This window comes from Pseudopipra pipra, chromosome 5 (assembly GCF_036250125.1).
Source record: "Pseudopipra pipra isolate bDixPip1 chromosome 5, bDixPip1.hap1, whole genome shotgun sequence".
NCBI lineage: Eukaryota > Metazoa > Chordata > Aves > Passeriformes > Pipridae > Pseudopipra > Pseudopipra pipra.
Genome location: NC_087553.1, coordinates 27,364,338 through 27,383,969, shown reverse-complemented (window position 1 = coordinate 27,383,969; position 19,632 = coordinate 27,364,338). Strand labels below are relative to the sequence as shown.

At 43.9% G+C, this 19,632-nt stretch overlaps 2 protein-coding genes across 2 annotated transcripts; both read left to right on the top strand.

Annotated features, from left to right (window-relative positions):
- The first annotated feature begins 5,967 nt into the window (after positions 1-5,967).
- Positions 5,968-9,343, top strand: MGP (matrix Gla protein). The gene is made up of 4 exons (XM_064655253.1): positions 5,968-6,108; positions 6,892-6,927; positions 8,015-8,090; positions 8,968-9,343. The coding sequence occupies exons 1-4, from the start codon at positions 6,048-6,050 to the stop codon at positions 9,104-9,106; spliced, it is 312 nt and encodes a 103-aa protein (XP_064511323.1). The 5' UTR covers positions 5,968-6,047; the 3' UTR covers positions 9,107-9,343.
- A 2,669-nt stretch (positions 9,344-12,012) lies between these two features.
- LOC135414455 (osteocalcin-like) lies at positions 12,013-19,023 on the top strand. Its single transcript, XM_064655254.1, has 4 exons — positions 12,013-12,190; positions 14,079-14,114; positions 15,966-16,035; positions 17,611-19,023. Exons 1-4 carry the CDS (start codon positions 12,124-12,126, stop codon positions 17,738-17,740), a joined length of 303 nt encoding a protein of 100 aa, XP_064511324.1. The 5' UTR covers positions 12,013-12,123; the 3' UTR covers positions 17,741-19,023.
- Positions 19,024-19,632: the final 609 nt, after the last annotated feature.

The window sequence follows — 19,632 nt, the reverse complement described above, 5'->3', positions numbered from 1 at the left end:
GCTTCTGTGAAATTTTAGTCTTCTGTGCTCATGAACTTCCTATTACCAGTAATCTTTTTTAAATGTTTCAGCCAAACACAGCTGTTCTGGAAAGTTCTGGCCAAACAGAGGTAGTCTTTAAAGTAACTCAGTGACATCCCGTGAATGGTGCTGAGTATTGGAATTGAAGGCTTGAGCCAGGCTCACTTTTTTTGCAGCAAGCAGAAATGGAGAGCAATGAGCTTCCATTAGGCTGTACTGCTGACTCCAAATACTCCTGTATTCATACCCAGACTGTGACTTTTCTAGGATATTGGCCTTCATTTTGAAGTCTGATGGATTACAAGGAGTAACTTTGAGGATCACAACTGCATAGACCATGGCTGTGAGGTTTTATCTGGACACTAATCTCTGAATTTCAGTAGATTAAACATCTGCCACCACCAACATAATACAGTGGCCAAAAAAGTCCTCAGTTTACCAACCAGCCAATGAGCCAAACCTGACAGCTCATCAACTGTACATTTCTTTTTATGGTCATGACTAATGTGGAGATAGGACAAAATTCTGTAGGCCAGTGGAGGCAGAAGAAGAATTGTCCTCTCACCCTCTGACTTTCTTTGGAGAGGAAGGATCTGGGCCTCTTTATGGTATTTATTTTCAGTCCTGCTCCTTAACACTGGGGTACTGAGCAACCAGTTGTCCCAGAGTCCAGAGTGACACCCTTCAGGCTGCAGGTGTACTCCACATCCATGGGCAGGAGAAAGTCACTGGAAGTCATTATGTAAGATGGAAAGGGGAACTTCTAAAGTGCATCCTAGCCCAAAATGTTGGAGAAAGCAGGAAAGAAAATAGCTGTGAGCTGGTATGGGAACCTTCCCCACCCACAGGAGGCTGACGCTATCTGTAAGCTTAGATGGTGGTTTTCACAGCACTAAGACTATACATGGATTCACTTTGTTAGAACCAATATGTATTTTCACACTGGAAATTTTTATTTTTGCAGAACGTTGTAAATGCTGGGGGCAAAATTTTTCTCAGGGGAAAGGTCAAGACAGGTTTCAAATATATGTGTTTAAATATTTTTGAGGAAAAAACTCACTGCTTACTTTTTATAAAATTACTTTTTTTCCCCATCCCCACCACTTATCTATTATGAAATTACTCTCTTCTCCCCATCCCACCATGGAAATGGAAACTAATCATTTCAGTTATTTTGCAAATACTGTTTGATTGCTGTGAAACTAGATTTCTCCTGTTTATGTGCTTCCCCTTTCTCTTAACCTTTGGAAATTTTTCAATCTGTTCTTGAAATGTGTCTTTCCCAGGTTGAACTAACATTTGAACTAGTTTTAGGGTTAATTTCGGGTAGCTGAGTAAGTTTGCTGCCAGAACTAACACACGTTCAGATATGTATATTGAGTTCTTTAAATGTCTGAAATGTGTTCTGTTTATTTTTGTTTTATAGTCTTTTGACTAGCTTCTGTGTTTAAAAAACATCTCTCTTTCTAAAGCTTAGTGTCAGTATGCTAGTTTTCAGCACGATTTATTCCATGAGGTTGTTGACTCTAATTAGATTGTGGATACTTGGACACTCTTACTTAATGGCTCAATTATACTTTCTTCTTGGATCAGTTCCGAGGTATTACTTAGGACCAAATGAAAAAATAAAAATAAAATCTTGTTTTCTCATGTGCTGTAGAACTAGTTGTTCTAAAAAGCACTTGTTTGTCATGTTGAGAAATCTCTTCCTAAGCCATAGACCATGTGGTTGCTGACTAACTTCCATCCTGAAACACAGGAGCAAGCTTGAAAAGGACTGTCCAGATTGATGAGTCCAGTTATTTGTTACTCCAGGCAACCTGGGTTTGGAAACCCTGCTCTGTTGCAGAGGTGATAGGGTTTATTCCCTTACTGTAGTGCTCAGCAACTCTGCTGAAGTCTTCCTATCATGAGCTGGGCACTAGGTGAGGGACACATAGATATGGATCATGGCCCTAAAGACACAGAGTCTGGAAATGAGATTTATCCTAATCATGAGAGCTGCGGACTCTGAAACAGCCCCTGGAGGGGTACTGGAAACAGCTTGTAATTGCTAGTTCATTGTCCTGCTGGAAAAGCCTTGTGGACAATATAGGGGTGGAGAGGCTTGGTGCTTCCCACAGGCTACGGTCTGTCATTTTGGGTGTGAGTGCAAATCACCTTGTCTTGTTAGTCCTCATCTATAGCACTTCCCACTGTGAGGGTGGAGAGATGCTGAAAGGTGTTGCCCAGAGAAGCTGTGAATACCCGAACACCAGAGTCTTGTGCTGTCTGGATGAGGCTTTGAGCAACCTGAGCTAATGTAAGGTGTCCCTATCCATGGCAGGGGAGTTGGAACTATATCATCTGTAAGGTCCCTTCCAACCCAAACCATGCTATGATTGCATCTCTGCTGAGCTCAGTCCCTCAGTCTATGCCTACCCTTACTTAGGGACTGGACCTGCCAGCACCTTTGCTGAGCATGCACCAGGCATGGATTTCTGCTGAGGGAGGGAGCACTGCTGCAGGTTGCTACTCTCATGGGTTCAGCATCCCAGCGTGGTGCCTGTGTGCTCTACATGCACCATGTGCTAGGTGGTGCAGACAGGATCAGAAGCCCAGTAGCCCTGTCCAACAAGTACATGTCCTAGGCTGTCCAGCACCGTTATGGGCCTGGTGTGAACTGAGAGGGTGCATCTCAGGGGTTAAGTCTGTGTAAGCCAACTCACAGGGTTTTGTCATTTTGGGGTTTTCAGAGCTACCTCGAAAAGCAGACGCCTTTGTTATGTGAATTTTCAGTCTGACATTAGCCTGCCACAAAGAGAGGGGATCAGACAGTTGTAAAAGCAGCATGAAGAGAGGGGGAGAAGGCTTCTGGCTTCCTGTTTCCTGTGGAAGAATAGGTGCCCTGGCTAGCAGCATGGCTTGAGTTAGAGCACAGAAGGGGAGGAGAGGGTGGAAGAGGGAGGGTCTTGCAGCAAAGATTGGAGCTTGTTCTCAGATCTCTGTCCACTCATTGCTCCTGGGCACAGAGAGGTAACCTGGATGTGGCTGTGCCCCCACTAGTCCCTGGTGTCTGCTCTGGCTCTCTCCCTCTTGGCTCAGTTCTTTGAGGTTGTTGGTTTCCTGGCTGTGAGCAGAAGGTATTTCTGATGGAGAAGGTGGTACCCTTGGGGGTGGATCAAGAGTGGGAGAGGGGAGGAGTCACTGATTAATGCTAATAAATAAAAGGTCCCTTTTCTTCAGTCCAGGGTTCAGGACACCAGAAGAGCTGCACCGCCAGACAAGAGCTGCAGGCTGGCAGGGAAGCAACACCTTAGTGAGTATGCAGGGACCGCCTTGCTTTTACTGGACAGCTGCTTGTTATTATTGCCTTGCTGGTGCTTCACAGCTGCAAAATGTTAGGAGTGGTTGCTAAGGCATGTGTATAACGCTGTGAGTCTCCAATCCAGCAGTAGACAGATCAGGGCTGCTTTTTTGATCCCCCCTTTATTTGTGGGACTGCGGAGATTTCCCTGGCATATGCAGGTGATTGTCTTAGCTCCCTTCTCTATTTTTAACCAGTGGCTGCTTCTAGAAAGCAGAGGGATTGGGCTCACTGTCTTGCATGGTATGTTACCTCTGGGGCAGCCCACTATTGCTGGGGAGGGGAGATGTGTGCTGGGTAAGTATGGAGTGCAGGGGGAGTATAAAGGAGATGTACTTTTGCAAGAGAAAGCATTCCTCGAAGGAGATTTGTTGGTATAGGGCTGTGTAGCTGGCATGTTCACCCTTGAAAAATGTATTGCCTCTGTGGTGAAAAATGAAACATTTGGGTTAAAGTGGTGTTTGTGGCTCTTCTCCTGTGGTTGATGCAGGGTATGCTCCAGGCATTCTGGGATCAGCATTCTCTGAAATGGAAACAGAGTCTTCCAGGGAGCAGAAAGCATTGCCTTGAGTAAAGATAAATAAAGAGGGTTTGGCTGGAAAGCATGTTGGAGTTTCCCATTGTGCAGCCTCACTTTCATTCCAAAGTACTCCCAGCATCTCCCTCTCTGTGCCCCACTGTTTTCCCACTGGGGTCCCTCCTCCAGTCTCTCCCTCAAATCTCCCTTTCTTAGTAGCTCCTGTACAAGACACTTGGGAAACCTATAAAATCCACATTCAACACTAAGTCCGAAACTATGAGCTCTAAGGAATGAAAACAATCACAGAGCAGATATTTTCCTTAAAGAGGCTGGAGTGGCAGGGCATTGAAGGGCAGCATAAATGTCTCTGTTCCCTTCTGACCTTTTGTGTATAGCAGACTTATGTTCTTTCCCTTAGTTTTCCTCCTCATTTTAGGCTAAGCATTGATGGCACAGGACTGAGGTGATCTCCACATGGGGTGGGATAATGGGGAAGAAAAGCAATTCTATCTCTTTGATCTGTATTGAAGACCCTTCTCAATTTCTCTCCCAGAAACCAGAGGCTTCAGGAAAGGGCCATGAGTTTGGCATTGAAAGGCTAAGTTGTAAATATAAATTTAGTAAGATTAAAAGAGTAATCTTTTTTCCACTGAAGTTTCACTCCTCTCTGGTGAAGGGTTAGGCTCTGGCTAGCTGACCCTGTAGTTCTTGGCTGTGTTACCTGCAGTGTGGTTTCACGGATTGGCCCCTGAATGTAACAGCAGTGACAACACCACAGTGGTTTGGGGAGAATGGCCTGAACCCAGAGTGCATTTGCTCTGTACTCTGACAGTGAGAGATCCTGATGCCTGCATGTATATATGGAGAAAACAGGTGGTCATCACAGCTTGGATCACACTTGAGAATGGTTCCTATGCCCTAGGCCCATCCCCAGGCAGTGTGCAGGGTCCCAGCCCCACCACTGCCATTATGCAAGGGCTGGCAGGCACTGGGTACCCACTTTCCCTCCCTATCTTTCCTCTAGCAAACTACTCCTCTTTGCTCTTCACCCAGCAGGGATGGCCATCTCTGTAATTCCTTCTTTCTTCTTTTACTCTTTTCTACTTTTCCACAGAGCTACTGGAGAGTTGAACACTCAATATTTTGTCTGTCTCTGCTGTCCTTGATACTGGTCCCAGACAAACTCTTGATTTGCTTAAAAACCAAGGTAATGCTCCCAGAGACTGCTGGCCTTGGAGATTTGTCCCAGCTGAAAAGCCTTGCATTGACATCTGATGTCGGTGCCTGGTGGAGCAAGGACTGCTAGTGCTAGACCAGACAGACATCAGTCCTGAGAGATATGGTTACCTCTGCCTCCACCAAGATGTCCTTCCTTGGTCTGGAAATGGAGTGTAGTGTCAGTACCACAGTGAGAGCCCTCTGAGAGAGTTATGGGGTCATCTTAATGCAAAAATGATGATCCCTTCGGCAGAAGGGATTTGTTTAGGTTGCTGCTTGTTACTCCTGGAGCAATAAAGTAGGAGACAGGAACGGGCACTAGGATTGTGTTCCTCCTCTGATGACTGGTGGGCTGGCATCACAGCAAGGGCCACTGGAGAGAGGGGGAATGAGGGAAGCAGGAGTGTTTGAAGCCTCAGTCTCCACATCTCCATCGGCAAAGCTGACAAAACAGTTTGGGCTGGCTCTATCCAGATGGAACATGGTGGGGGCAAAGAGGGCAGATCAGAGGAAAAATTAGAAAGGCAAACATTTGAGTTTGGGGTCAACACGCACCTCTGCCTTTGGACCTCTGGCAGTCTCTGAAATTCCTTTCCTGAAATTCCAAAAGCAGGCCAGCTTTTATGAGTGTGGAGTGCTAGTGACATGTTTATCTCTGGATTATGACCCCCAGCCCTGAACTGGGAGAGGAAGGGGGCATGCATTCCCAAAACTTGATTCAATCTGCTAATAGAGCATGTTTTGTAATGGCTCTATAGAGAGTGTACCAGCTAGCCATCGTCTTGCCCAGGCTCTTTCATAGGCCCCTTCCTAACTATGTTTTCTTAATAAACATTCCACTGCTAATTTTGCAGTCAGCCCAGGATCTCCAGCTGCCCTCAGTGGGAAGAAAGCAAAACACAGCAAGAGAGACAGTGAGAGATTCCTCCCTGCACTGGCACAATGCGCACTCTCATCATCCTTACGTTTCTGGCTGTCTTGGTGATGGCTGCCACTTGCTATGGTAGGTGACTTTTATTACTGGGTAGAATGATAACTCCAAACCTGCAGATATTTTTGGGTCTGTTCAGATGTTTGTTATGTAACTCTCTGTCTTCTTTTCTCTTAACTTAATCTCTTGCCTGCTTTGTTGCCCTTGCGTCAGATCCTCCTATTCCTGTTCCAGAGCTGTTGGCTCCAGTCACTGGGATTTGTGGTCCAGGATGCTTCAGCCCCTTCCTCTCTGTTCCAGCTCACCTCACAGACCGCTCCTCTTTCTGTCCTTTTGTTGTCTGGACTACAATAACAGTATTTATTCTTAGTTATTCCTTGTTAATAGGAAGATTTCCCTTTTTCCTTTTGTAATGTTAGCCCCGTTTTCCTGTGAGGCACACAGTTCTGTACTGGTGGAATTAACATGCTGCTTTATCCAAGAGTCAAGTGCATTTCACTATGCTAATCCATTCCCTAAGAACACTTGTAAGCTTTGAAGGTAAGCATGTATCATACCCACTGTAGTGTCAGGAACAGAAAGTGAGGAACCATTCTTGAGAATCAGACTGGATGACCAAGCACAAGTCTGGAAGTCCTGACTAAAACACCACATGGCTCCATATTAAACTCCTGAACACTCTAAACTCGCATAAATTCTAGGTCACGCCTCTGATCCCTTTCTCTTCCTTTTAAACAATACCTTAAAACCTGGCTTCTCTGATTTGTATGTGTGTTCTATTGATCTGTAGAGTGTGAAAGACTGATTCCTATCAGTACAGTGCCTTACCACATGTTTTACTCTTTCTTTCCCCAGAGTCCCATGAGAGCATGGAGTCCCACGAGCATTATTGTAAGACTGCTTTACTGTTTTCTTGGATTTGAAGTGTGCTACAGATGTGCTCAAGATCATTTTCTTGTACTTTACTGTAGGGATTAAACACTCAGCCCTAGGAAACTGAATTTACTGGGAGATGGAGTTTCAAGATAAAAAGGGAGAGATATATCAGCACATGTTCATACCACCATTTTGCATTGAATATAATGCAAATTGGAAAAGAAAATTGGCAAACAGATCTTAGGTGTCTGTTGCATGTACCAAAACCAGGTTAACTGACACTAGAAAAGGACATTGCTCAAAAAGCTCTGGGATGAGCATGGAAAGAGGTACTGCAGAAGCCAGTTACAAAATTTATTCTCTCCCAAGGACAAGGAGAGCCTTGCCTAAGCACCTTGGAAGCAGGTGGGATGTATGGATAGGGGGATCCTTCTGCTGGAAGAGAGAGTGAGTGTCACAGGAAAAGCATGAAAGGGTGGAGAGTCTCACTCTGGAACAAGCAAGATCCTAGAGAGGTTAGAGCACAGATGGACCGAAACTAAAAAGAAATTTGGACATCTGGAAGAAGGGCTTCACAAAGCAGATATTTAGAAGCACAAAGGCACATGTGTGAGCCAATATCCACAGACTCCTGAACTCTGCAACAGGACTGTGATGTTTCTCGAAAGTGAAACTTTCAGTGACTGCCTAACCTTGGAGGCAGAGAGACTTACTCAGGTCCTTCCTGTTTTTACCTGTAATTTCACTATTCTTGTAATTCTAAGTGTGCATGGTCTGTGCAGCTTGGTGCCTACCTCTTCTTCGCCAAGCTCCACTTACTTGGAGGAGCTGTGGCAGCAAAATCACAGTAGCATTCCCCTAGGTGACTTGAGTAACAGCAGAGCAAGACCAGCATGTGCACTTCCATACAGGCTGCACCAACCACAGTGAGAGCCTGTGCACGAACCAGTGGGGGCGACAGGAGGGAATTTAAAAGGTCCTGGGTTTCACTGTGCATAGGAGGGCAGACAAGAAGGCTCTTATAAAGGTGAAAGCTAGCTTTTGTTGCAATCTGGCATTGAAAAAGTACCTCTCTATCCTGAATAACTCCTTGCCTTCTCAGATCCCTTCATCAATAGGCGAAGGGCCAATGACTTCATACAAGCTGACACGAGACTAGGAACCATCACTCAGGAGAGGTATGTTATGGACTAAAGACACTGAGGATGGGAATGGGGAGAGGTTCCTCCTTGCCAAGCTCAGGCTGGTACCAGAGGTGGCAGCCACAGTGACTTCTGAGAAGCCTCAGTCCCTCTCTCCCCTCTCTCAATGTGAGGTATACCTGAAGTCCCCAGTCCTGGGAGAAGCAAGAATTCAGATAACAGAGAACACATCCTTTGGTTTAGGGACATGTCATGTTCTGGGAGGACTCTAATTCTTCTAAAGGAAACACCAACAGAAGGAAAGGGAATGAGTGTGGGATGATCAGAAAGCAAGCTCAGTTTGAGATCTTATTCTAGTCCTCAGATCTCAAGCAGAACTGACCTTTTCTAAATCACAGAGCCATCTGAGGGCCTCCTTGCCTCCTCTATAAAATATGGATATAGGCAATTTCATGCGTCATGCAAGGCTTGTGAAAATTAAGACTGAAGCACAGAAATCATCTCTTAGTGAGGCATCAAAGCAAACCTCCTCAGTACCAGGTGGCCCCTTTGCATGATGTTTTAGGTCTTTGTTCCATGTGTGGTTTTGGGGAAGAGCTGAAGGGAGTAGGCTGAGGTAGGCTGCAAAGGGAGGACCCTTCCTCAGACTGAGGCAGGAGTCATTCCCCTCTCCCTACCACCTTACTTAGCCCTGAAATAAAAGATTGCCTGGGGAGGCAAAACATTCCTGCTGTAGTCACATCGCTGCCTGGGTGTAGTAAACACAGGAGCTGGTGTGCCAAGATCTTTGTAGCTGGATAATGGACTCTGGTGACGGACCCTTAATCCTGGTTGGGAGCTGTGGTGCAGGAAAGGGCTGTAGGCAGATATTTGGGATGACAGCACTTACTCTTCATCTCTCCTACTTTTACAGGATCAGGGAGCGTACTAAGGCACCCCATGAACGTCAGAGGGAGATCTGCGAGGACTACTACCCTTGTGAACTGTACGCTTATCGCCATGGCTATGCTGCTGCTTACAGGCACTATTTTGGGAAGAGGAGGACTAAGTAATGGATGACCTGCCCCTATCCTGGGGCCTGGAGTCCAGAGTATCCTCCCAAAAAATGCAATGGCTCTGAAACATATTCAGTTGCTTGTGTCCCTGTATGTTATCCAGCCTGCTGCTTCTCTCCCATGTAGCCATGGATTCCTACACTGTGTTAATTAGTGCTGAGCTGATGTAGCAGAGATCAGAATGAGTTCAGGATGTGGGTGTTTACTACACAATAAATTGCTGGTTTGATACTATCTTCTCATGAGTCAGAGTATTTTTAAAGGGGGTGTGTAATTTTCCATGAAGAAGCTGAGTTTGTTTATCAGATTCTGGGGAAAAAATTACTACCTTCCAATCATAAGAGTTTGAAAGGATCTACAGTGTTTTTGTTGAGGGGTCTACAAGTTGCTTCTTTCAGAGGTCACTGGCCAATCTCAGCTCCCAGTCTTAAGACATCTTATAATGCTATGGTGTTCAGAAGGCACTTTTTGAAAATAAAATCTGTAATATCTTTCATCAGTTGGGAAAACAAAATTTAGAAGGCATCTATTTAATCTTAAAAACAAAGTTAGAGTGAGGGTTGATGACAGAAAATACCTGTAAGTTTCTTCTTGTTTATCCAGTTACCATCAGGTCATGATGTAGGGTACTCCTGTAGAAAGGAGTGTGTGGTTCAGACTTAACTCATATTTCCTTTTGCAATCCCCTTTCAAAACCCTTACTTTCACTTGGAATGATTCCGGTAACACTAGAAAGCTGCAGAAACCAAAGGTGGAGAGGGGTCTTGGTGGCAAAAAAACAAATAAAAGAAACCCAGGTTTTGGGGTCAGGCCCAATTTTGTTTGTATAGAACAATTCAGTTTTACTGTTCACAAATCATTTGAAACTAAGGCGTGTTAACCCTGTGCACTTGTTACTGAGCACCTCCTGGACCACTGAGGAGTGAGCATGACTGCAGTTGGGTTGTCACCACCACCATCACCAGGGCACATTGCAGACCTGCCCCCAGACCAAACAGCACCAGTGCTGACATGCCCAAGAATTCAGTACTGTTCTGGGCTGGTCAGCAGACACGGCAGCTGGGACACTCCTTGGTGTGTGATGTGTAGGGGACATAACATCTATCTTAGCTCAGCACAGATGGTTTGAACATTTACATCTCCAGGCTCACACCATCACCTGCAAATTACAGAAGTGGGAAAGGTTCATGACATGCTATCAAAGGCTATGAGGTATAAAGTATCAAGTTGTTGACTAATCTGTGAAATAAAGTCTAGAGCCAAATGTACCTGGCACATTATAAATATGCATCTTTTTCCAAAATGTGCCTCAGAGCTTTGCCAGCTTTGAAATTGAACCTTTGGAAAGAAATGTGACTGATTGATTGATTGATTGATTGATTGATTGATTTATTGAAAACCCTTCTGATAGGAAACTCCATCCTGCCAGTTGCCTAAGTTTTGTTCAGGGGAAAAAGTGAGAGATAAATGCATTTAAGGAAAAAAAACTATTTGGATTAGGTATATTCACACCCATGCTTGCTCTGCATGTTCCCAAGGAAGTAAATCTTATAATCACCAACTGGAGCAAACTTGCATACCCTAAAATCAACAAGTCTGCAGTGTCTGAGTTTGACTTGACACCGTGACACTACCAAAACAGAAGACACAGGGCTTGTGCTGTCTGAGTCTGTGTCCAGAAATATCCTGCGATTCCAACCTCCAGTTAAGCAGTATAAATATTGAATAATACCAGAGATTTCTGTGGGATTTCTTTAGTGTGAGCAACAACCTAACAGTTTTAAGAGACTACAAGCTGGTTAGAAAGCTTGGGAAAAGCTGGGAGGACAAATAAAGCTGTTTGGATTACTAGAATTGTATATTTATTTATTTATATTATTTCAAGTATTCATCTGGAAGCATAACTTTCCTAGAATACCTATTATTTTTAGATATTTATTTATTTTTAAACTGTTGCTCTTTTGCTGGAATAATATATGTACAACTTTTGCTGGAAGTTGTTAGTATATATATTCATCTTTCCTGGGCTGTAGAGAAGTTAACTTTGTTTTTTTTAATCCTGAAAATTCTGTAAGATGAAAGACAGTATTTCTAAGAGTTGGCAAAATCCCTGATGGCTCTGACTGCCCTTGGGAGCCTTTTAAACTGTAGTTCTGTAACCCTTGGAAACATCCCCTGCACATGGGTCTGAGGAGGACTGGATAGAAAGTGGAGGAAGATTATGATTCCTGTGCTGTTTGTGGGACGTGGCTTTGGGAACTTGCATAGTGGGTTTGGGAGTGTGCAGACATTGATAGATAGGCTGTACAAGAGCCCATGCAAGGCTCTTGATGTACCAAGCAACTTTAACCACTCAAATCCTGAAGAATAAAACACTTTTAGAGTCTAAACGTTTATTTGATTTTTTAGACAAGAAAAGCCAAAATAAAGCTTTGAAACTAGGAAGATTTCCAGGAAGAAAAAAAAAGACCCTCCCTCAAACTAGCTTCCAAAGTTCTCAGCAATATAAAAATCTCATCTCTCCAAAGTGGTTTGGTGAAATTGTGAAACTGTCTGAGAATCTAATGTGTTTACCCTATGCAAACTGTTTTACAGGTTTCTTTACCTTCAGGGGAATGAGTCAAGGTGGGGTGGGGAGAAGGGTCACCACCGGGTGTGCCTAGTATCTCTCCTGCCTTTCCAACACAATTGAGTGACTTTGAAGTTTATAAGAAAGATGACTTTTTTTTATCCAGTTGTTTTTCTTCAACAGTCCCATTCAAAACCTCTGATAAAATCTTCTGGAAATGCCCCGAGTACTGAGATGGATGTCAAAATGACTGCCAGGATCCAGTATCCCCTGGCCCAAAGGACGGGCTTTGTTTTGGAGTGCAGACACAGGAACACAAGCCAGATCTCTGAACTTTCCAAGCAATCACAGGATATAAACTGCTGCCCAAAAGCAAGCCACGGAGAACTTCAGTAACCTCCAGGAAAACTCTGAGGTTAGGGAGACTAGCACAGCCAAAGAAGACATGAGGAGTCTGCTGGCACTGCTGATTGTGACTCTGGCCCTGGCAGCACTCTGTTGTTGCGAGAAAGGTAAGGGGACATCTTCCCAGGAAGGCTCTTTAGATCACTGCTCAACCCTGCAACTTGCCACCAGCCTCCCTTTAGTCTGGGAGAGACGGACAGCTTTGGGAGGGAGGAGAGGTACCACCAGTCATTGCACAACTTCAGATCTCTGCTAGAGAGACAGAGTCAGGAATGAGAGAGGGCTTGAGAACAGAGACCCATCTTTTGCCAGACACTTTCTTCCACTGGTCAACACCCATTTGCCCCCCAGCTCAGTTGCTTATTGAATTGCAGCAGAAAACTTGAACATTTTAATATTTTTAAGAATTAAACAAGTTTATCATTTGGGTGAAGTGGCAAAGGTATGCTGGATGCTCACTTTTGAGTAAGACGGTTGAACTGCAGGCAGATTTGTGTCAGCCATAGGGAGAGGGATTTTGTGCCTTGCCAGTCCTGGAGTGCTGTAGGATCACAGAGGTAGGCACCAAGTCAAGCTTCCTCCTGCAGGTAAATGTGGGATGCGGAGAATTGGAGGGAAATACACCTTCCTACTCCTGTTTAAAAAACAGGGAGTTGTCCCATTGAAATGAGCACATCTCATTTGAAGGTGATTTAGTGATGGTGACTGCATGATGAAAAGATAGTAATGTAGTGGCAGCTCTATAACTGATGAAGAGAGAGGGAAGAGAGGAAAGATCTGAAAAATGGGTGCTTTCATTTTCATCAAAAAATGAAGCTGATCAGGAGAGAGGTCTGTGTTTTCCTGTATTATCTCATTCAGATTTAAATTCTGTTCAGTCCTTGGCATTGATATGTCATGATTCAATTCTGGCAAATATATTTTTTTAGTCAGAGTTTTTCTTCTGTCAGTCTCTTTCTTATTTTTTCACTCGAGTATATATCTGCCTTTTTTTTAGTCATTATTATATTCCAGAATGCTTAATGGCCTAGGAGTAACTCCTAATTTTATTTTATTTTAAATCAAAGGAGTGCATACATTGCTTAAAAATAGAACCATACGTAACACTTTTCACACAAATTTTTTGTTTTGTTTTTGGCGCTTTTTTAGCGTGTTTTTTTTGGTTGGTTTTTTTGTGCTTTTCGTTGTTTGGGTTTTTTTTTTTTTTTTTGGTCTCTAGAGTCCTCTTTCTGCCCATAAATACACTTGTGCCAAATACCTGGTAACTTGGGTGGAACTGACACTGTTGAAAAAAGATATGGTGAAATAGTGGAAGAAAAAAAATTGTGAAATAGGGCAGTGTGTGAGACCCCAGTTTAGGAGCTCTTAGAGGATGCTTTTCTTAGATGTTTGCAGGGGCATCAGGGATTAAGTTCAGGACTGAACACAGAAATATTGTGTATAAATTGCTCTTGAGAGCGTTGGTGAGCCAGGTACCTCAGCCTCGTGCCAGAAAGCTGTGAGGACAGAGTTGTTGCTAATTTTTTGATCTATTTCTCTTCTCTGTCAATGGCTTGTGATTTCCCCCCAGAAGAAATGTATCTTTCCAAAGATAGAGGAGACACTAAGCTATATTTGTGTTCTGTCCAAATTTGGGGTTTGTTCAAATGGTCCCCTAGTTCTAGTTGTCCCTACTCTTAGCAAGGGCGGGAAGGGTGAAGGAGGAAGGTCTTCCTGCTCCTTCCACAGTGATTATACATCTGTTGTGTCATTTCACCTGTCTCAGAGGAAGTTGAAATTAAACAAATCCAGACATAATGGATTAATTTTACCATTATGGTGGGTGTTAATAAATGGTGAGTGTTAATAAAACCCTTTTAGGAGAAACAGACCTTCTAGGTAAGTGGGGGGAGCTGGGCCCAGCTAGACGGTGGTAGGATTCAGTTACAGAGTACAGCAAAGGAGGATAGTCTAAATCAGCCCAAGCAGACTCTTTTCTGTCTGTCTGTCTTCCAGATCCCAAAGAGCCTTCAGGATCTCTCAGCGCTGACAGTGAGTATATCATTGTGACTGGTGCTCAGCTCTATTCTACTGCATCTGCCTCCTTTTTCCCCTTTGACAGGTTTGAGGGCTGAACAAGAACCATGCTGAGTCCCTCTAGCTGTTCTCTTTTTGCTCCCTGAGTGCTGCAGTCCCTGAGGTGCAGCAAACAGGGGGGCTGCCTTTCACACATGAGCAGGTGACATAAGAGAGGTCAGTGTCCCTACAGGCCAGCATTGCTCCGGGTGTGCTAGTGTCATAGCCTGCATCTCCACAACCCCTGAGCAATCCCCTGGCAGCACATGAGTTCTGCAGCTTGTTAGCAGCTGGATGCATCTACCCTCTGTGAAACTGGGTTGTGTTGTTGGAGCAGCATGGCCTGTTACCCTGCTCTGAGCTGGCTTTATAGACAGACCTCTATCCAGAGTGATTGCTGTGTCCCCAGATTGTTGAGAGAGCAGAACCTGCCCATGGCAATGGGCTGTGACATCCCTGCCAAATCCCACAACATGAGGGATTTGCAGTTCCTCTCGTCCGTCACCTGGGACATGGGGATTTGCACACCTTGAGAGGTTCACAGTTTCTGCAGCAAGCTGATCCTGGCAGAAATCTGTATGGAAAATCCCTTTCATTCTCCCCTGACTCTCCTTTCTCACATTTTAAAGGATAACACTGCTGCTGAGGAGCATGAAAGCTGGTATTTTTCCAGTGAGCCAATACAAACACAGATTGGGAAAGAGAAAAAAAGAAGTGTAGAGAGTGTTCAGGGAAAGGTGGTGGTTTCTGACAGCTCATTAACTGGCAGTTTCTGTGTAGTCAGTATTTTGATCCAAACTAAACCTCAGCTCACAAGAGAGGGCATACCTCTCACCTCCAGAGAGAAACAAACACTTAATGGGGACAAGGGAAGGAACAAACTTCCCCATCTCCCCGCAGGCAGAGGTCTTAGATTCTTCTTCTCCCCAGTGACAGCAATGATTGACATTCCAGTTTCCATGCTGAAATGAGTATTGGTGTGCAGCTGCCTGTGTTGCTGCTGTGCCACCATTTGTGCACACCTCTGCTGGTGTGGGATGATCCCATGGAGCGAGGCTGTGCTGTGATGACCCTGAATGGGGATGGGGAATGAAGTGCCTCAACCTAGTGTTTGTGGGGTGCTTCACAGCACCATAGTGTTTGCACAACCACGAATCAAGGGAGCCAACAAGCAAAAAGTAATGGTGTGTTAGTGTAGAGCAGGGGCAAATGCTGTCATGGCTGAAAAGCCTCTCATGTTCTCCGGGTCCTGAACACTGGGATCTTGTGTATTTCTCCCTGGGTGTATTTCTCCCTGTGTGATGTTTACTGTCACTATTTTGTACTCTTTACCTTTCGTGGAACTCTGTACATGTGAGCATTGGTGTTTCTGTCTGTTGCTCATGGCTTATTGGAAGCATTTTAAGGTCTGGTTGTTGGTATCCCATATTACTCTCAGTTGAATCACAACATAGAAAGAAAGCCAAGACGCTGAAGTTAAGCAGGCCAGGGAGAGAGGGTGCCATTCTCTTTTCTCCTTATTCATATTTTATGCCTTCTGCACATTTGCTGTGGATTCAGATCATGCTGTATGATAAGGGAATGGAGTTTATGACAGAAAAAGCCCTTGCCCCACGGAGATGTGAAGGCTGCAGCGAGGAGAGAGCCCAGCTGTTGGGCTTTGAGCAGATAGTGGGGTGGGGAGAGATGAACAGGCCATTAGAATGGTTTGTAGCAGTCATCTGCTTGTGAAGAGAGCAGACTTTCCATTTTTAGAGGTTAGACTGGTCTTTGTGTTTCATAGACCATGGCCCTGTATCTCTAACCTGCAGTGTTCTCTCTTGGTAGGCATCAAGATTAAAAAAGAAGTTGCCAATGCCTTTGTGAAGAGGCAGAAGAGATCCAGCCTCTATGAATGGTAATGACTCAGGAGTCAGGCTGAGTGCTGGACTCTGTCCCTGTTCTGAAGAGGGGGCGGGAAGGCAATAGGACAGTACAAGGTATTATTTCGTAGTACATCTATGTTATTACCTCCACGCTTTGCAGGAAAAAGGCTGTAGGAGACACTCAGTGATGGATAAATGGTTCTTTTTTCATTAATATCCTTTAGAGAGCTCATAGCTGGACTCCAGTATTCCTCCCAGGGAGAAAGACTGTGCTAGCTGTCTGGGCTATCCATGGGGACAGAAGGATACAAGTTAGAAGCTGCTCTAACCTACAGGGTCATCAGAACCAATTTCCAGGAAAATGAGAATCACAGAAGCTTGGTCATTGCCTCTGGCTTCCTACAAAGGAAGCACAGCTCTGTTGCAGGAATAAGGCTAGATTGGAGTGGCTGTTCTTTCTGAAGCTGTAGATCATACATCTACTTTTGCAGAAATCCCAGACATAAAGATTTGGAGAAATACTAGCTATTTGAAAAATTTGAGGTAATGCAATATTTCCTGGAAGGGTTTGTTAAGCTACTCTCCCATGTGGGCCTTTGGAAAAAGGATTTTTTATTCAATCCATCTTTGGACTGGAAGGGTAATGCTGGTTTTAGACAATAGAGGATTGGGAGGCCCCATCTGTAGAGGGAAGGATCACAGTATTGTAGCAGAGGAACGGGCTGATGGTGAAACCTGCAGTGATTAAAATCGAGATGAAATTCAGTAACAGCAACTGTACTGTCTGTGCTGACAACCCCCTTACAGGTGGGGCATTGTAAAAGTAGCTTCTGCTCTAAGCATTAATCAGGAAGGACAGAGGTAGGCAGACATCCTGGTGTGTTATTTGATGATGAGATAAGGTTGATCCAGAAATATAAATTCGACAACATGCAATGGGGTATTTCTAATACAGAAATAAAGTAAAAATTCATGAGGGAGTGGTGGGACTTCTGTGATGTTGTGTACAGTCTTCAGGAAAGATTAATCAAATCTAGAAGAGGAGCTAAGAAGGGCATCCAGAGCTGAGACTAAAAGATTTGGGCATGCTTAACTGGCAAAAAAAAAAAATAAAAATTAGCTGCATGGGGCTAGTGTTGTTGTCTACAACAGAAGTGAGGATGATGAGAGAAAAGTGATTAAGCTAAAAGACAATAATAGCTAGTGGGAAAGTAAGTAGAAACTGAACAAAAATAAACGCAATCAGGAAACAAAAAATAAATATGTAATAAAAATAAATAATACTAACAACAAAAAATATTCCTGGGTAGTTGGGGAATGGGAATGAAGGCAAAGAAACCCCTCAAACCCTAACTGCTTCTGTGGTCTCCTTTGCTGATAAAACTTGCAGAGCAATTGCTTTAAGCTGGGTTCAATCTCTTTTTTTTCCCCCAGCATTGATTAAGTAGCCTGTTTGTATGTACGTAGATATTTAACTCAGCATGAGCAATCCCTTGTTGGGGTACCCTGGAGAATCGCTCCTTTCATGTCAGTGTCAGGTGTGTGAACCATTTCCAACTGCATTGACTGAATCTGCAGAATGGTATCTCTGTCTTTGTCTACTCCAGGTACTTCGAGTATTATAAAAATCCAATGGAGCAGATGCATGAGCGCTGTGAAAACTATCCCCCCTGTGACTATCTCTCAGACCAAATAGGATTTTCCTTGGCCTACAACCGTTTCTTTGGGAGATACTAAGGATTGGAAGGTCTCTTCATTTGTTTGGCTTGGAACACTCTGAGCCCCACAAGAGAAAGAAGGTTGTGGGTGGAAGGAGGGAAGGGAAATATCTAAACTGGCATCTACTTCCATTGTCTCCTTAACCAGCTGGAATGCCAGGCAGTAATTATCCTACTTGTTGAGCTTACATTAGCTTTCTTCCTTTCATCAAAAAAAGTCTCTCTTTAGGCATCTCCTGTGGTATTTTGAGCTTCACCAGAAGACTCTGTCTTACCTCCTTCCATCTGAATCCCCAGGACACAATAGGTGAAAAAAACTGGTGATTAGTCTCAAGAAAACTATTGCATGCCTTAGAAACAAAACTAGACCTCTTGTACTTTTCTGAAAAATGCAGGGGGTTTATAGAAGAATGCCACAATTATGATGTTGTTACACAATGTGCGTAAATGTGATGGATCTGATCCTGGGATGCTCACTGGGAGGAAGGAAGAACAGCTGCCTCCTGTTAGAATTACTGGAAAGTTCAGTATTTTCACATAGTATAATCACACTAAGTATGCGTCACAGTAGGATCACTTTGTAAAGACAGAAGTGCGCAAATACTAACGCATAGACAGAAATCAGGTTCTGGTACATTCTTCTGGTTATTCTGTCACAAAATTTGCCCATATAGCAACAACAAAGAAATCCCAAAAGGAGTGTTTAGGAGTGTTTCCTCCTTTTAGATGAGCTCTTCCATTTGTACACTGAATTCGGTGACTGTCCGTAAAAAGCAACTTGGAAATCTCTTGTTGTTTGTGGGTTTTTTTAACCAGTTTCTGGTGAAACTGAACGTACCCAAGCAGAACAAAAAAACAACCTGTTTGTCTCTAATGCTATAGCATTTATGCTTGAAACTAGAAGTGTCTAAGCAGCTAAAAAAAAGAAAAGGTTATGAAATAAACAAAAAGACAATTGATTCAAGAATGGATTGAAGTTGGTCAGCATTTCATTTATTCGAGACAACTTGTATCTAAATATATATATATAATGTATGCGTGTATTTATATACATATTGTCTTCCCTCTGCACTACTTCATTCTGTTCTCTGGTATTAATATTATACCTTAGCACTTTCTGCACAGTTTCCTTAATATGCTCTGTCAGCTTTCCTTCCCTGAGAGGTAGATGGCAGATCACACCTCCAAGGACGAGGACTGCTGATCCTCAGGAGGCTGACAGAGATCAAGTCTCTGGCTACATGTAAGCTGGTGAAACCATCCTCAGCTGCAGATTGCAATAAACGCTGCCTATGTAAAGCAGGTTGGTGTGCTGCTTCTCTCTGTTCCTCTGTACAACCTTTACCTGTGGTTAAAGAGGTGCCTGGAAGGTACAGCCTGCTTCTGTGAACCCTGAGGAGCAGGAACCCGGTGCATGAGTCTTCCTCTTCCCCTCCCATGTCCCAGTGTGAATCAGAAGTGACTATATCGAAATTCAGGTTGTAGTTCCAGCACTCTGTGATGCTGAGGGAAAGGAGGGCCAGGCTTTTCCTGATTCACCATCTACCCAGTTCAGTGTTTTCCTGAAAGACCTAGGCCTGAAGTAAGGACACAGGATAAGTCCCCAGAGATGGCTGCCAGAAGGAGTGTGAGCATCTTGTTTGGCAAGCTGCTATGACTTGTACCAGTTATGCTGATCTTGGCCAAGGAGAAGACATTTAATAAATATCTCTGCATGTCTTGGTCAAACACCTGTGACATGTGACTGGTTCCTCTATTGGCATAAACTGATGGGGCTTCACTGCTCACAGCAAAACTCTTCTCTGAACACCATCTAGTAAAAATGAACGGAGCGCTTATTGGAAGAAGTGAAATTTTTGCTTGGAAAAATACTAGAGAGAATAGTGAAATCCTAATGTCTGGTGTAATAAT

Excerpts from the sequence above, each read along its gene's own strand:
- MGP (XM_064655253.1), top strand. The coding sequence starts at position 6,048 with ATGCGCACTCTCATCATCCTTACGTTTCTGGCTGTCTTGGTGATGGCT. Across the intron at positions 6,109-6,891 it reads GATGGCTGCCACTTGCTATG|AGTCCCATGAGAGCATGGAG; the intron begins GTAGGTGACTTT and ends TTCTTTCCCCAG. Across the intron at positions 8,091-8,967 it reads GGAACCATCACTCAGGAGAG|GATCAGGGAGCGTACTAAGG; the intron begins GTATGTTATGGA and ends CTACTTTTACAG.
- LOC135414455 (XM_064655254.1), top strand. The coding sequence starts at position 12,124 with ATGAGGAGTCTGCTGGCACTGCTGATTGTGACTCTGGCCCTGGCAGCA. Across the intron at positions 12,191-14,078 it reads ACTCTGTTGTTGCGAGAAAG|ATCCCAAAGAGCCTTCAGGA; the intron begins GTAAGGGGACAT and ends TCTGTCTTCCAG. Across the intron at positions 14,115-15,965 it reads AGGATCTCTCAGCGCTGACA|GCATCAAGATTAAAAAAGAA; the intron begins GTGAGTATATCA and ends CTCTCTTGGTAG.